The sequence below is a fragment of the Electrona antarctica genome (genome assembly GCF_951216825.1).
Source record: "Electrona antarctica genome assembly, chromosome: 24".
NCBI classification, from domain to species: Eukaryota; Metazoa; Chordata; class Actinopteri; order Myctophiformes; family Myctophidae; genus Electrona; species Electrona antarctica.
In genome coordinates, this window is record NC_136803.1 from 16,868,740 (window position 1) to 16,883,881 (window position 15,142).

Here is a 15,142-nt window from a genome sequence, read left to right on the forward strand (position 1 = left end):
TGGTACTGAGAGGGTGGTGGGCTGGAGTAGGAGGGAGGAGAGTATTATTACTTGCATGAGAATTGGACACTCAGGTCTTAACAGCACGCTATATAGAATAGGGAAGTGTGGAAGAGAGGAACAAGAAACAATAGAGCATGTACTTCTACATTGTAGGAAGTACAGTAGTGAGAGGAATCAGTTATATCGCCTGTTGAAAAAGGTTAAACATCAGCATTTTACATTGTCAGGTCTTCTAGGAAAAGAAGCAGGCAAAGTATATCATTATATTACTAAGTACATAAGAAATACCCACTTGGTGAATAGAATGTAGGAGTTTTGGTTTATTATATTGGTTTGCTGCACAATCCCTAGTACTACACAGTCCAGCTGGTGGCGGTAAAGCACCTTGAAAGGTTTGCCAACCGCCAAAAAACCGGAAAGAAGAAGAAGAAGAAGAAGAAGAACAACACTGACTCCACTCCGAATCAGTCCAGACTAGCAGAGCACAGAGAAACCGAACATGGAGCGGCTGAGGTTGCGGATTGTTGTCGTCCTGTTGTTACAAATGTGTTGTTTCTGCGTGCTCAATGCTTCAGGTAGGAACCAAAAACCACAGCAACTATAACAACATTGATTTAGCTGCTGAGTGCCATTCCTGGTTTGAGTTACATTATGGAGTTTTATACCAAAAGTTTTAAAGTAATTCATCACATTGTTGTTAGCTAGCATGGCCAATGAGCTAAAGCTAAATTAAATTGAAGCAATGATATCAGCTTTGTTTTTCTAAATCTTCTAAGTAAGTAAAGCTGTCACACATTTATTTGAAATAAATGTAGTGGAGTAAATAATAAAGTACATTATTATTAATACATAATTATACTTGGTGTAGATTCACTCACACACAACTACTAGCCCCTTTCGGAACCCTACGTTAAAGTTTCTGACATTTTGATGACTTTAGACGTAAGTCATCAAAATGTCAAACTTTAACGTAGGGTTCCGAAAGGGGCTAACACAACTACATGCAGGGGCAGTTAGATGGACAAAACTGTTCATACACAGTCACTGAGCCACAAATCTTACAATAGTTAGTAGCTATTTAATAGCGTGCGTGTGTGTGTGTGTGTGGGGGGGGGGGGGGGGGGGCTGTCGTACAGTACTTTATATTTTTTACTCCTGGCTGCAAATATAATTTTTCTCCTTGTGTCAATAAAGTGACTGAACTGAAAACTGAAGTAAAGTGTATATACCGATGGTAACGGAAATATACTAGTAGCATAACAGAAGAAAATAGATGAATTAACAAGAGGAATGTGTGTGTGTGTTCTTCAGGTAAAAAGTGGCAGAGCTATCAGGACAAAATCTCCAAAGCTGTGGAGGAGCACCGTGCTTGCAGCCCAGTCAACTGCAGCTGTCATCTAAGGTGGCTTGGATACTGTACTAGAAATCAATAGGCATCGCTCGATGGGGCGCTCTAGACTTCTAACCCTAAACTTCATAGATTTACCAGGGTTAAGTTTAGGAATAGGGTTAGGTTTTGGCACCGTTTTACTGAGGTTAAAGGACCACTTCACCACTTTTCAACTCCTCTTCCTATAATTGGTCCTCACTAATGTTCATGATAAAATACCACAATTTCTTTCTACTCAGTCTGTGTCTCATAGGAGGGCTGTGGGCAGTTCAGAAACCCGTCCACCAGTGACATCATCAATAGGGAATCCATGCTAATAGAAACTACATGCTTTCTTTTCCTGAAAAGTTGCAATGCGATAATGGAAGCCATCGGTCTCGCGATAATAAAAATCTTAATATATTTTAAAACAAATCTTGTTTAAAAAAAAAAGAGATTTTGAAAAGTGGTGAAGTGGTCCTTTAAGGTTATAGGAATATGGTTAGGTGTGACCGTTTAAGCAGTTTACATAGCTTACGTTTAGGAATACCAGGCTGAGCAGGTCTGCCGGCTGTACGCCCGGGGCGACTTGGTAAAAGGTTTGTTGGTATTCACTGTCAGTCATCTAAGTTGGGTTTGATAATGTACTAGAAATGGCTATGGCTAATAATAGCCCTTGTATTACAAGTAGACGTTTATGTTATTTTCCAATTTTCTGATTATCCAGGAACTGACATTTGAGTGTTGGCTGATATTACTTATTCATTGGGCACTACTTTATTCAGCAGATGAATACAGCATACACTTAACCCATTAAGACCTGAGGAACCGATTCTCCGAAAGTCTTCTAAATCCTACAAACGTTATGTTTCTATATCCGTGGTGTTCAAACCTTTTCATGTCGAGGACCCCAAATACCCCATAATGCTTTTGTGCACTGCTCCTCCTTGTGGATAGGGGGAGGGCTGTCTTACTGAGACAACATGTAGTTAAGGAAGTAAGTGAGCCCAGTGTCCATGACATCAGAGACACTGGGCTCACTGCTAAATTCTAAAAATATCTAAAACCACATATTGCACACATAAAGACCCCCAGGAAAGTGTTCTAAATCTTCTAAACGTCATAAACATATATTTTTTTTGCAAAAAGGATGAAGTGTCTTTTTAACGGATTCTCCATCTTCCAGTCTGGTTCATTATGGGTAAAGCAGATAATCCCCCAGGGCACACCTTAGCGGACAGCCGCGGACAGAAGAAGCTGTCTTTTACGTCATTTCCGAGTTTTTAGACAGCTGGTGGATGGAAAAGAAGCTCCACCTCCTTGGCTGACTGCCGTGGAGGAGAGCGTTTCCGGGAATCTGTCCGTCACGGCAGTCAGCTGCGGAGGTGGAGCTTCTTTTCCATCCACCAGCTGTCTAAAAACTCGGAAATGACGTAAAAGACAGCTTCTTCTGTCCGCGGCTGTCCGCTAAGGTGTGCCCAGGGGGAATACGGTCGTACTTTACGTCATGTGACTGCTCTGTGAGACCAATCCTCTCTCTGTGTTTTAGTGTCCTGCAGGATGACCTGCGACCGTTCAAAGAGGGGGTGTCCCAGGACCTCATGGAGGCCACCATTGGCCGAGGGGTGGGCACCCACTACCAGATCGTTGGACACAAACTGTACAGGGAGCACAACTGCATGTTCCCGGCCAGGTGAGACGGGCAAATCAACAAGACACTTTGATGTTGTTTTGATGACAAACTATGACGAAAAATGTTCATAGACTACCTTTTTTCACTGACGAAAACTAAATAAACTATGCCATGATGACTAAAACAACACTAAAATATTCCAGGTGACTAAAACAACACAAAAACAACACTCATGATTTAATGTTCTACTGTATGTCGCCATGACTGATTTTCAGTCATTTGGATTCCATAGAAGTCAGCATGTCTTCTATAGAAGCGTGTCCTGCACCAAAAATAGGCTATCTATCTACACCTATTTTCGGTTGTTAGTTATTTCAGTATTCCAGAAAACCCCTTATGATCTCCGATATTTCATAAGCGCAATCGTTAACGCCTCAATCTGCAATTTCTTCATCTGGTTAGCTGTATGTACTGTATGGCTACCAAAACATAATAATTTTACATATTGTGTAGGACACACAGCGCTAGTGTGTGGTGACTCCTTTCACGCTGTTTCACAAATTACATAATAGGACATGGCCTAGCAACAGCTTTCAGTTGTGAGATTTAATTTTCCTTTAATCCATGAGTACTATCATCATCTCATATCATACCCAGAGTGGGAAGTTCAAAACTTTAGTTTTTAACCACCATCTAAATCAACATCGATGACTCTTTGTCCTCTGAAGTCACATTTTGACACAACACAACGTCCCTTGAATCTGTGGTATCCCACGTTTCTAAAAATCGGTTATGTTTTGAAAATCATAACCATAATGCCTGGTGCAAGCTAGAGGATTTTCACTGGACACCTTTTAACATACTGACCTGACGAAGATCTATCAAGATCGAAACGTTGTCGTTTGTTCAATAAAGTAATTCTTGCCCAGGCGGTGGCGTAACCGTCTGGGCACCCGACTGGTAATCCAGTCGCAGTGTGCCGCGGGTTCGACTCCCGAGCCCGACACGGCCTTTACTGCATGTCTTCCCCCATCTCTCTCCCGTTTCCTGTCAGCCTACTGTCTGTCCCTTCAAAAACCAATAAAAGGCGTAAGCCGCAAAAAATAAAAAATTATTTACCAAAAGAACGGTGTGCGGGCCCTACCTCCTTCCATACCACCCACTGTCGAGGTGCGTGTAAATAGGTATGCTCTAACATAATTGTAGCACCCAATTGTTTTTTTATAGACTTAATAGTTGTGCGTGTTCCCTTGCTTTCAGGTGCAGCGGAGTGGAACATTTCATCTTGCAGGTGATCGACAGGCTGCCTGACGTAGAGATGGTGGTGAACGTTAGAGATTACCCTCAGGTCCCTGGCTGGGTTCAGCCAATCCTGCCCGTCTTCTCTTTCAGTAAGGTCAGACACTGTAGGCCGTCCTTCACACACACACACACACACACAGACACACACAGACACACACACACACACACACACACACACACACACTGTAACGGTTTGATAGAAAATGTGCTGGGGTGCCAGCCAGGCTTTTGTAACCTGGCAAAATGTTCAATGTTCAGAAGTTAAACCGTTTCATAAGGCTGTGCAGATAACGTGATCCACACCACACTACAGTGACTACACACCCTTTAAAGTCACTTAACCCATTTAGGCCTGACCTCGAAATTTAAAAAAAATCTAAATCCTCCAGTTTTCTGAAATAAATATTTTCACGATTTTTCAAAAATAGCAGACCTACAAGTGGCGCGCTATGAGCTTGTAGATCTGCTATTTTTCAATAGCTAAATTATAACATAATGTTTAAAACACCAAAAGGGGTTCCCGCCCAAAATGGGTTAACACACGTAATAAAGCACAGACACTGTAAATTGCAGTTTAGGTTGTATATTGAACGTTCCAAGTACAAATAGTTCACAATAGTTCAGTTCAGTTCTCATACAGCTCCCGTTTATAATATCCACTGTGCAGTGTGCACAAAACCCGACAGTTAGACTCCTTGTAAACCCAGGTACCAGTTTATAACCAACCCCTCAGCTGAGCTCTGTTTGTTTGCACGGATTTACCGGTTACTCACGGATGGAAAGTTTAAATCCCCACTGTTCTGACTGAGGGTGTCCTCCTTACGATCACAAACGATCCGGGGAAAGCTGTCCTCTCAGTGTGCTGATGATCCTCTCCAATCGTAGCTCCAAAAGGTGTCCGTGTGACAAACGACATAAACTTTAAGGGCTATAGTATAAACCAAAACCAGGAGCAGTACCGCGGGCCTTAGCAAACACTGAGGCTGCTGCCTCAGACGCCGACACGGCACTTCCTTCAGCAGTCAGACAGGTAGCGCTACGTCATGTCATTCATAAAGGGAACGCATCTTGAGTGAACTGAACGCCACCAATGGGCGTGCGTGAGTGGCCACACGGCTAATCGCCACAACACACACACACATGCAATAGACCACCGTTTCCCAAACAGTGGGTCAGGACCCATTTGTGGGTCATGGACACATTGTTATGGGTCCCTTTACTTTTTAAGATTTTCATGAATCAAAAACAAAATTCAATGATTTTCTTTCAGTAATTTCATGGAGAAGTAAAAGAAAAATCAAGAAATTCCATAAATTAGACGACAAATGTTGTAGTGAAAATAGCAGATTGTGACGTGTTGTGAGCTTGTAGATCTGCTATTTTCACTAGTGTGGGTCACAGGCAAACATCTAATTTCTTTTTTGGGTATTGAGCTAAAAGGTTTGGGAACCACTGCAATAGACCTATCACAATTATTACATAATTCCCTGATCACAATCATTTTGATCAGGCGCCCCGGCTGGCCAGGGGTAGGCAGTTTAGACTATGGACCAGGATTACTGCATGTTTTTTGTGACGGTACCTATCCTAGGGGACACGGCGAGAACATGCAAACTCCATACAGATTAGAAAGGCCCTTTCGCCAACCCTAATCGCAATTATTGAAAGACTAAACATCAACTAAAATGTCATGACGTCCTTAGAATCCGCAACTAAAATGTCATGACGTCCCTAGAATCCGCAACTAAATGTCATGACGTCCCTAGAATCCGCAACTAAATGTCATGACGTCCCTAGAATCCGCAACTAAATGTCATGACGTCCCTAGAATCCGCAACTAAAATGTCATGACGTCCCTAGAATCCGCAACTAAAATGTCATGACGTCCCTAGAATCCGCAACTAAAATGTCATGACGTCCCTAGAATCCGAAACTAAAATGTCATGACGTCCCTAGAATCCGCAACTAAAATGTCATGACGTCCCTAGAATCCGCAACTAAAATGTCATGACGTCCCTAGAATCCGCAACCAAAATGTCATGACGTCCCTAGAATCCGCAACTAAAATGTCATGACGTCCCTAGAATCCGCAACTAAAATGTCATGACGTCCCTAGAATCTGCAACTAAAATGTCATGACGTCCCTAGAATCCGCAACTAAAATGTCATGACGTCCCTAGAATCCGAAACTAAAATGTCATGACGTCCCTAGAATCCGCAACTAAAATGTCATGACGTCCCTAGAATCCGCAACTAAAATGTCATGACATCCCTAGAATCCGCAACTAAAATGTCATGACGTCCCTAGAATCCGCAACTAAAATGTCATGACGTCCCTAGAATCTGCAACCAAAATGTCATGACGTCCCTAGAATCCGCAACTAAATGTCATGACGTCCCTAGAATCCGCAACTAAAATGTCATGACGTCCCTAGAATCCGCAACTAAAATGTCATGACGTCCCTAGAATCCGCAACTAAAATGTCATGACGTCCCTAGAATCCGCAACTAAAATGTCATGACGTCCCTAGAATCTGCAACCTTCTGAGTAACTATCAACCTCAAAGATGTATTGAAGACAATGCACAAACATCCCTGTGGGCATGATGTACTACTACTATGCACTGTGTGCTGCTCACTCATTAGGGACTTAAAGCAACGGCAGTTTTCAGGACGGCTTCGCTAGGCGGAAGTACAGCTGCTATGACGCAATCGCCGTAGCAGTCAAAATATTAAGCAAACAGCCGTCGGCGACGGGTTCCCATCGCTTTTTGGTTCTCATGGTGACGACGCGTCTATGCAGCATGTGTCAAACGCGGTTTACAGTACACCCTGTCGCACGTCAGTTAACTTGTCGATGACTTGCTTTTTACATGCGCTGGACATGATCAGCAGTGGAAAGAGGAAGGTGCTGGAGCAATTTGTGTTATTCTAAAACCGTTTTAATAAACATGGTTATTATGACATATGGAATTAATGTTATTTCTTCAGAGCATGCCAACACATTACACAGCAGTTAGGATTTAGAAGCCTTTTCTAATCGACCTCAGTCCTAAATAAGTCCCTATTGTCTGTGTGATGTGCTGCTGTGACGTTGCAGACGGATGACTACCAGGACATCATGTACCCAGCGTGGACCTTCTGGGAGGGAGGCCCTGCTGTGTGGCCCATCTACCCCACTGGACTGGGGAGATGGGACCTGATGAGGGACGACCTGAAAAAGTAAGCTTTTACCTTTTGTATGGGGAGACTGTAGCTCAGGAGGTAGAGCAGGTCGTCCAATGATCCATGGCTGTGTGTGTGTGTGTGTGTGTGTGTGTGAATGGGTGAATGTAATGCACTGTAAATCGTCTTGGATAAAGGCGCTATATAAATGCACCATTTACCATTTATCTTACAGCGGTGGTTCTCAAAACGTTTTAATTTCAAGGACCGCCAGTTTGGAATGTGTTGACCACCGTTTCCCAAACACGGGGTCGGCACCCATTCGTGGCAACCTTTTTCATGAATAAAGACAATAAATCTATTTTCTTCTCAGTATTAATTTCATTAAGAATTTCATGAAGAAAAATAAATGTCATAGTGCTAGTGAAAATAGCCCGTCTACAAGCTCACACCACGGCACAAAGTGACACGTTGTGAGCTTGTAGATCTGCTATTTTTTAGCAAACATCTAATCTCTCTTTTGGGTCTGCACCACTGCATTAGACCCCCATAACTCTGTGGGGGAGTGTACAAATGGAAGCAAAATAATCGATGCGTAATGGTCCGTTCGTACACTCAGCCAAAAGGCTCAAAGATCGTGGCTATAAAATATTGAATAGAAATTCAAGAATGATCCAACTATGGGATTCTTCTGGGATTTGCTGTGTACCGTATGTTTGTTTACTACTGTTGGTGATAACTGATCATTTCTGTTAGGTCTGCGGCACAGTGGCCATGGAAGAGGAAAGAGTCCAGAGGATTCTTTAGAGGCTCCAGGTCAGTCTAAAGCACATTAATACAGAACGAGAAAATAATAAACGCACAATATTATCACGCCATTATACTGCTTATTATGACTAGCCTGTAGTGTAAAGTCTCCATAACTGCCCAAAATATGAAATTTGTTACATGAGAAATCGGTTTATTTCATTGTTCATTGTGCTCTTTTCCTTCGGCTTTTCCCTTCAGGGGTTGCCATCTCACCCTGTCCTCTGCCTCCTTTTCGCTCACACCAACTAACTTCATGTCCTCTTTCACTACATCCGTAAATCTTCTCTTTGGTCTTCCTCTAGGCCTGCTCCTGCCTGGCAGTTCCAACCTACCGATATACTCACTACCTCATCCTCTGTACATGTCCAAACCATCTCAGTCTGGCCTCTCTGTCTTTATCTCCAAAACAACTGACATGCGCTGTCCCTCTGATGTACTCGTTCCTGATCCTATCCATCTTTGTTACTCCCAGAGAGAACGTCAACATTTTAGTCTCTGCTACCTCCAGCTTTGCTTCCTGCCTTTTCCTCAGTGCGACTGTCCCTAAACCATACAACATAGCTGTCTCACCAGTAGAGTTGTTCCGATACCGATACTGGTATCGGCTACTCGGGCCGATACCACCCTCAAGTACTCGGTAGTCGGAACCGGCCCGATACTTTGACTCGAGTACCAAAACATCCAATTGACATTAGTCTGAACAAATGCAACGGGAGCAAATCTGACCCAACACTGCAGCAAATCGACAGAAACAGCCGATCTACAAGCATAAATGACAACTGACAAGCGTAAGCATGACAATTAAATTAATTTAGAGAAAAAGGGGGTAAAATAAGTGGTTACTCAAAAAAAGTACTCACGAGTACTAAAAATTAAGTACTTGTACTCTGTCTGAAAAAAATGGTATCGGGATTCGGGACAACTCTACTCACCACCGTCTCGTCCTTCCCTTTCATTCTTGCCGATACTTTCCTATCACACCTGACACTTTTCTCTGGCCTGTTCACATGTCTTCTATTAAAATGCTCCATAAAAGTATTTAATTGGTTGAAAAGTGAAGCTTATTGATTTGTCCATGTAGGACCAGCCCGGAGCGGGACCCTCTGATACTGCTGTCCAGAGACGCTCCAGAGCTGGTTGACGCCGAGTACACCAAGAACCAAGCCTGGAAGTCTGACAGGGTCAGTCTTTATGTCAACATTGACATTATACAATGTGAAAGCAACGTTTCGGTCTTGCGACCTTCCTCAGCCTGAGGAAGGTCGCAAGACCGAAACGTTGCTTTAATAAAATGCTCTGAACGCAGCAAGTGGCGGTGTGCGGGTGTCTCTCCTTTCACATTGTATATGCCTCGTCGTCATCGCACCTGCTCCAAACCTACCGGGTGTGCGCAAGTCATCTCTCTATAAACATTGACATTATGAAATTAGCATTTATTTTATTTTGCATGACATACTGGCCCGGGTAGGGCTTTAACACAGAAAAGCTTTCACTTTTAAACACTTCTGTCGGGTGTCGTGGTTAATGTATTGTGTAAGTGTAAATGCCACCTATCCTCTGCTTGAGGCAAAGGAAAACAAACGACTAATTACCTAGGTACGTTATTTGTGATAATTAGGGTATAGAGCACCCGAAGTCTGACGCCAATATCGGTAGAGGGCGCAAATCCACTGGTTCAAGTACTTTTTTATTTGCATTGTAATCCCCATAGGGGAATTTTAGATCGCCTCATATAAGAACTGTGTTTGAAAAATAAACATGTCATCCCAGCTGTTTCACTCTTGGATATGTAGAATCAACTGACTGAGAGAGAACGCGCTTGTTACTGCTGCTGAATTAGTTACATTTTCACTAGAAACAGACCAAACCATACAGAGATACCTCCCTGACAATTTCACAGAGACAGTTTGTTTATTTTTGGACCACAATGCTTATATGAGACAATTTTAAGATGACCCCATGTTATTCTCCATAGAGAAATTACTTCTGTGAACCAGGGGATGAGCGAGTGACGTCAGGACTTTAGAACCAGGGGATGAGCGAGTGACGTCAGGACTTCGGTGCTCTATTAGGCTGCATGGCTGCTGTTTATTTTATATATTGCTTTGGATATGTTTGCATGATGCATCTATATATTGTTATTGTATAGCCATCCATATACTGTACACATACATACATTGTTGTTGTGTTTGGAAGGAGATCATCCTAGATTTTATTTTTTGTCTTTCTCTTGTCTTTTAGGACACATTGGGGAGACCTCCAGCCAAGGAGATAACATTGGTGGATCACTGTAAATACAAGTAAGCATGTCATCTTTAGAACGGAGACAAAGGATGCTTTGATGGAGATGGTGAGATAGTGTAATGGAGAGAATGAGACAGCTAATGGTAGAGTTACATGTGATCCCACAGGCAATAGTGTTAACCGCAAGAACAAGTTGGGCACAAGTAAGCACAAATATATTATAGGATTATCAAACTAATGAGTAATTTAGATCAGTGCAAGTTGTGTGTTATGTTTTGTACATACTATTACAATCTATGCTAATAACTCATGCTGTGTTTTAAAGAAAGTTGAGCTCTTGATTTTGATGATTGCATCATTAAGTTACAGGTATATGTACCCCTGAGACATTGTCATGGATTAAAGTTCTCACTCGCCACGGCCGATTTCAGTCATTGGGATTCCACAGCAGCCAGTATGTCTTCTCTATAGAAGCATCTCTTGTACTGAAAACAGAGCTGAGCTTGTGGATCAGCTATTTTCAGTTATTACCGGTAGTTGTTTTAAGATTAAAAGAGTATTTGAAGTGGTCAAACTAGAAATGGAAAATATGTTCCGAAGTGTTTTCCATAAAACTAGAATAAAAAGTAAAAAAATAGAATGATGGCATCTCTAAACATCACAGTCCTTACTTATAAGTTAATGAATTGCAGTGCTCAAAGCGCTTTACAATGGTTCATTCATTCATACATTGGGAGGTGAAGCGGCGAACAGTCGACGCCAGCGTAGTTCATTGTTTAGGAAACTTTCATGCTGTTTCACAAATCACAGATTCAGACTGACAAAAATCCTAATCTGATTTCACTCATGAGTTTTTTTTTATTTTAGCTTTATGCCATGCATTGTGCACAGTGCAAGTAGTATTTATCTATAGCTCTCAATTGTCTGTCTTCAACCTTTTACAGATACTTGTTCAACTTCCGTGGTGTGGCGGCCAGTTTCCGCCTCAAGCACCTGTTCCTGTGCGGCTCTCTGGTGTTCCATGTCGGGGACGAGTGGCAGGAGTTCTTCTACTCCCAGCTCCGGCCCTGGGTCCACTACATCCCCCTCAAACAGGACCTCTCTGACGTCAGGTGACTCATTTGTTGCTCACTACGTGGTTCTGACTTTAAAACGGTGGATCTCAAAGCTTTTAATTTTAAGGTAATATAAAGGTCCATTTGGTTCATAATTATAGCTGGGGACCCCCTGGAACCCCCTCAAGGACCCAGTGGGATCCGTGGACCCCACTTTGAGAACCATTGCTTTAACACCGAGTGCCATCTGGTGGACAAAAGTGGTAGTGCCTGGGTGCCACGTGATCAGAGGCCATTTTACCTATGACGCACGGCCGCATTGTCAGCGCCGTAGTTTCCGAAAAAACGGCATTGAAAGACCGTAGCGGCGTAGCTGATACAGAAGCTAATGGATATGCATAAACGGAAACAAAACAGTGAGGCATTCTTATATCGATATTAAACGCCTTAGAACGAGTATACTAGTCCTGAACACCAAGCGTATTTACTTGATAGTACTTGTCTAAAGCATCAAACGTGTTAACTGCCTGACATGTTTTTAATGTTGCTTTCTTTCCTGTTCAGAGAACTGCTTCAGTATGTCCAGGAAAATGATGTCATTGCACAGGAAATTGCCATAAGGTACAGTAGCCAGTTTTACACATTTTCACTTTAATTCGCACGCGCACACACAAACACACACACACACACACACACACACACACACACACACACACACACACACACACATGCAAATTAGTAACTATCTTTCACTATGGCCTTCTCTCTCCCTTCCCCGCTCTCCTCACACAGGGGCCAGAAGTTCATCCTGGACCACCTGCGTATGGAAGACGTGTCGTGCTACTGGGAGAGACTCCTGACCGACTTCAGCCGCTTGTTGCAGTACAAACCCAAGAGGAAGCCCACCTGCAACCAGATAGTACACAAACCCAGCCGGACGGAGCTCTAGCGCCGGAGACACGGACCCAACGGGATAGAACTTTAAACCTAGGAGACACGGAGCTAAAACCTCCAGGAGACACTTCAGCAGCTGTAGTTTGAGAGAGAAATGCTTTATTTGCTGTCCACAGTGGACAAAGTCTTCATTCCCCATCAGGTGAAATAACACTACCAATGTGTATTTTGTTTTGTTTTTGTTTTATTTCTCAAGCACTTAAGTCACAGTCCAAAAACATACGCATCGATTAAAGTTCTCAGTCGCAGTCATTTGGATTCCATAGAAGCCAGCGTGTCTTATGTGAAAACTTGCTGCACACCGAAAATAGCCAATCTACAAGCTCACAACATGTCGCACTGCGATGTGTTGTGAGCTTGTAGATTGGCTATTGTAGAAAGAGTATTTGAGGTGCTCAAACTAGCAATAGAATACAAGTTTTAGAAGCATCTTCCAGAAACATGAGTGGTCTCAGAAAATGTCATGATTTCTTCAGCTGGTCGGCCTAAAACATTGAGATTTGAATGTGCTTTATTCCATGCATATGTATGATGACTTAAAACGAGAGAATGTGGATTTTCAGGCTGTTTCCCAAGTTTGTCTGGGACAGCCGCTAATGAAATGCCATGAGAGTACCATTGTTGCCACCATGAACTAATTTGGGTTAACTTGAATGATCTTACACTTATGATGAATTCAGTGTTCCACTGCTGACCCCTGCATGGATGTGCAGTTAGCAGAGATACAGTATGAGGTTATTCTAATTTTTGAGTGGTGCAACCACTCCTATAGACGGCTATGTGTGTCCCTGGGTCTGTCTGAGCACGAAAATAGCTTTATAGCGTTTGTTCACCACCAAGTGGCACTGTTGCACAGCCTAACACACAGACAGACATACACAGGCCAGGGAGGAGGGCTTGTACAGTACAGTACAGTACAGCACAAGTACAGTACAGCACCACTCACTTCAGACGGGTCTGATTTTTATTAAATGCTGGACATGCTATTGCCGGTATCAAGTCGGGCTAAACAGGCCGATACCAGTTTAGAATAAGCTATTGGTGTTGATAATGACACTACAGTCTGATAATCCAAGGACACGTAATTTCTGTCTTCCCAGTTCCCACTGAATTGTCTTTCACCGAGACAATGGATTATATCTCAGTCATTCCTTTACATTGACAATGTGGTCTAATATTGTTCAGAGAAAGTAATGGACCAGGGCAATTCAATTTAATTTTAGTTCATTGTTTAACATTTATGAATACACATTTAAAAGAAGAGCCAGAAACAGCCTAGAGGCTATTTTTTCCCTCTTGTAGTCACTGGGTTTAATACCTTTGTATTGACCAACACACACACGTTGCCTATTCAGATTGTATTATTTAGTGTTGATGAATTGTGTGATGGATCAAATATTGTGGTGTCACTTAATGTGAAATCATATTTTTGGAAATATTTTATTTTCCCTGGCTGTAAACCACAGTTTAGAAAACCTGCCTGATATCATTGCCACAGCGCCCTCTAGTGAGCTGCATGTTTTGTTTGATGGAAACAAAAATGTCTAAAATGTCATTTGAGTCCTATCTGCCTTATGCTTTTTAATTGTGTCAACTCAACGCTATAGATCAACTTATCAGTACTTAATTCTACACTAAGTGCCAACACAAAGCAATACATTTTTTTATTAAGACATTCAGAAACCTTACGGGAAACACTTAATGTGCTGTTGATTTTAAAATAATATATCCTCATAGAGAGCCTGCCATGGTGAGTTAATAGCGGTACCAGTGTATTGAATATGTTTTAGTATTCACATTATTTTGCCTATAAGCCAAGTTCTCGCTGTTTACACTCTTTGAGTTACTGTAATGGGATGTGGTGGTGTTGATGAGGTACTTACTTGGTTGTATTGATGTATTTCTTTTTTTTATATAATACTAAAACAAAGCTCTGAATATCTACCTGGCCCAAAATTCGACGTTTACATCACACTCGCTTGTGGTTTGCAGGAAATGACTTGATGATAGTAAATATGAATATGACACCCGACTATTGAGTAGAGTTATGTCTGTAACAAAACATCTTTGTCCTGACAGCTCTCACACTCAAATAATGACAAGTCTGTACTAACAGCACAGTTAGGTTTAGTCACCGACCTCACAGACCTTTTATTTTATCAAAGGGTCATCATAAGAACATGCTGAGAAGGAATAAAGATGTCCTTGATAACCACGAATAGGCCTACATTAGAATATGAAATGCTTGTGAGGGGGATTGTTTTTTTTTTAGAATTGTCTTTTCATTATGTAAAACCATTAAATATTATGAAAAACTGAAGCTCAAGTTACGTCTTTTTTTCTTACTATTGCGTTCTTGCATTTCTATTGAACAATATCCATGGTTCTTTTTATATTCCTATTGGTTGCCTTGCTTTGGTGTTTGGTCATTAATATTTTATCACGTTTTCTTTTAAGTACAACTGGGTAGGAGAAAAAAACTTTCAGATGCCCACAGGCAATAACACGATGCAAATCTAATGGAGGATGGAACATGGGCAATAATTGTCCTTAAGAGGAAATAATGTGAAAATATGATAGCATGAACTATGAAATCATTACTTACTT

At 42.0% G+C, this 15,142-nt stretch overlaps 1 protein-coding gene across 1 annotated transcript; it reads left to right on the top strand.

The window, feature by feature from the left end:
• The first annotated feature begins 440 nt into the window (after positions 1-440).
• poglut1 (protein O-glucosyltransferase 1) lies at positions 441-14,855 on the top strand. Its single transcript, XM_079495140.1, has 11 exons — positions 441-578; positions 1,315-1,405; positions 2,922-3,065; positions 4,266-4,401; positions 7,408-7,529; positions 8,229-8,288; positions 9,364-9,463; positions 10,524-10,582; positions 11,471-11,638; positions 12,146-12,202; positions 12,374-14,855. Exons 1-11 carry the CDS (start codon positions 503-505, stop codon positions 12,528-12,530), a joined length of 1,170 nt encoding a protein of 389 aa, XP_079351266.1. The 5' UTR covers positions 441-502; the 3' UTR covers positions 12,531-14,855.
• Positions 14,856-15,142: the final 287 nt, after the last annotated feature.

What these genes read in the sequence shown, in the direction of transcription:
- poglut1 (XM_079495140.1), top strand. Translation starts at nt 503, where the DNA reads ATGGAGCGGCTGAGGTTGCGGATTGTTGTCGTCCTGTTGTTACAAATG. An exon ending in AACTGCATGTTCCCGGCCAG is followed by an intron (nt 3,066 to 4,265) that starts GTGAGACGGGCA and finishes CCTTGCTTTCAG; the next exon opens with GTGCAGCGGAGTGGAACATT. An exon ending in GTGGATCACTGTAAATACAA is followed by an intron (nt 10,583 to 11,470) that starts GTAAGCATGTCA and finishes AACCTTTTACAG; the next exon opens with ATACTTGTTCAACTTCCGTG.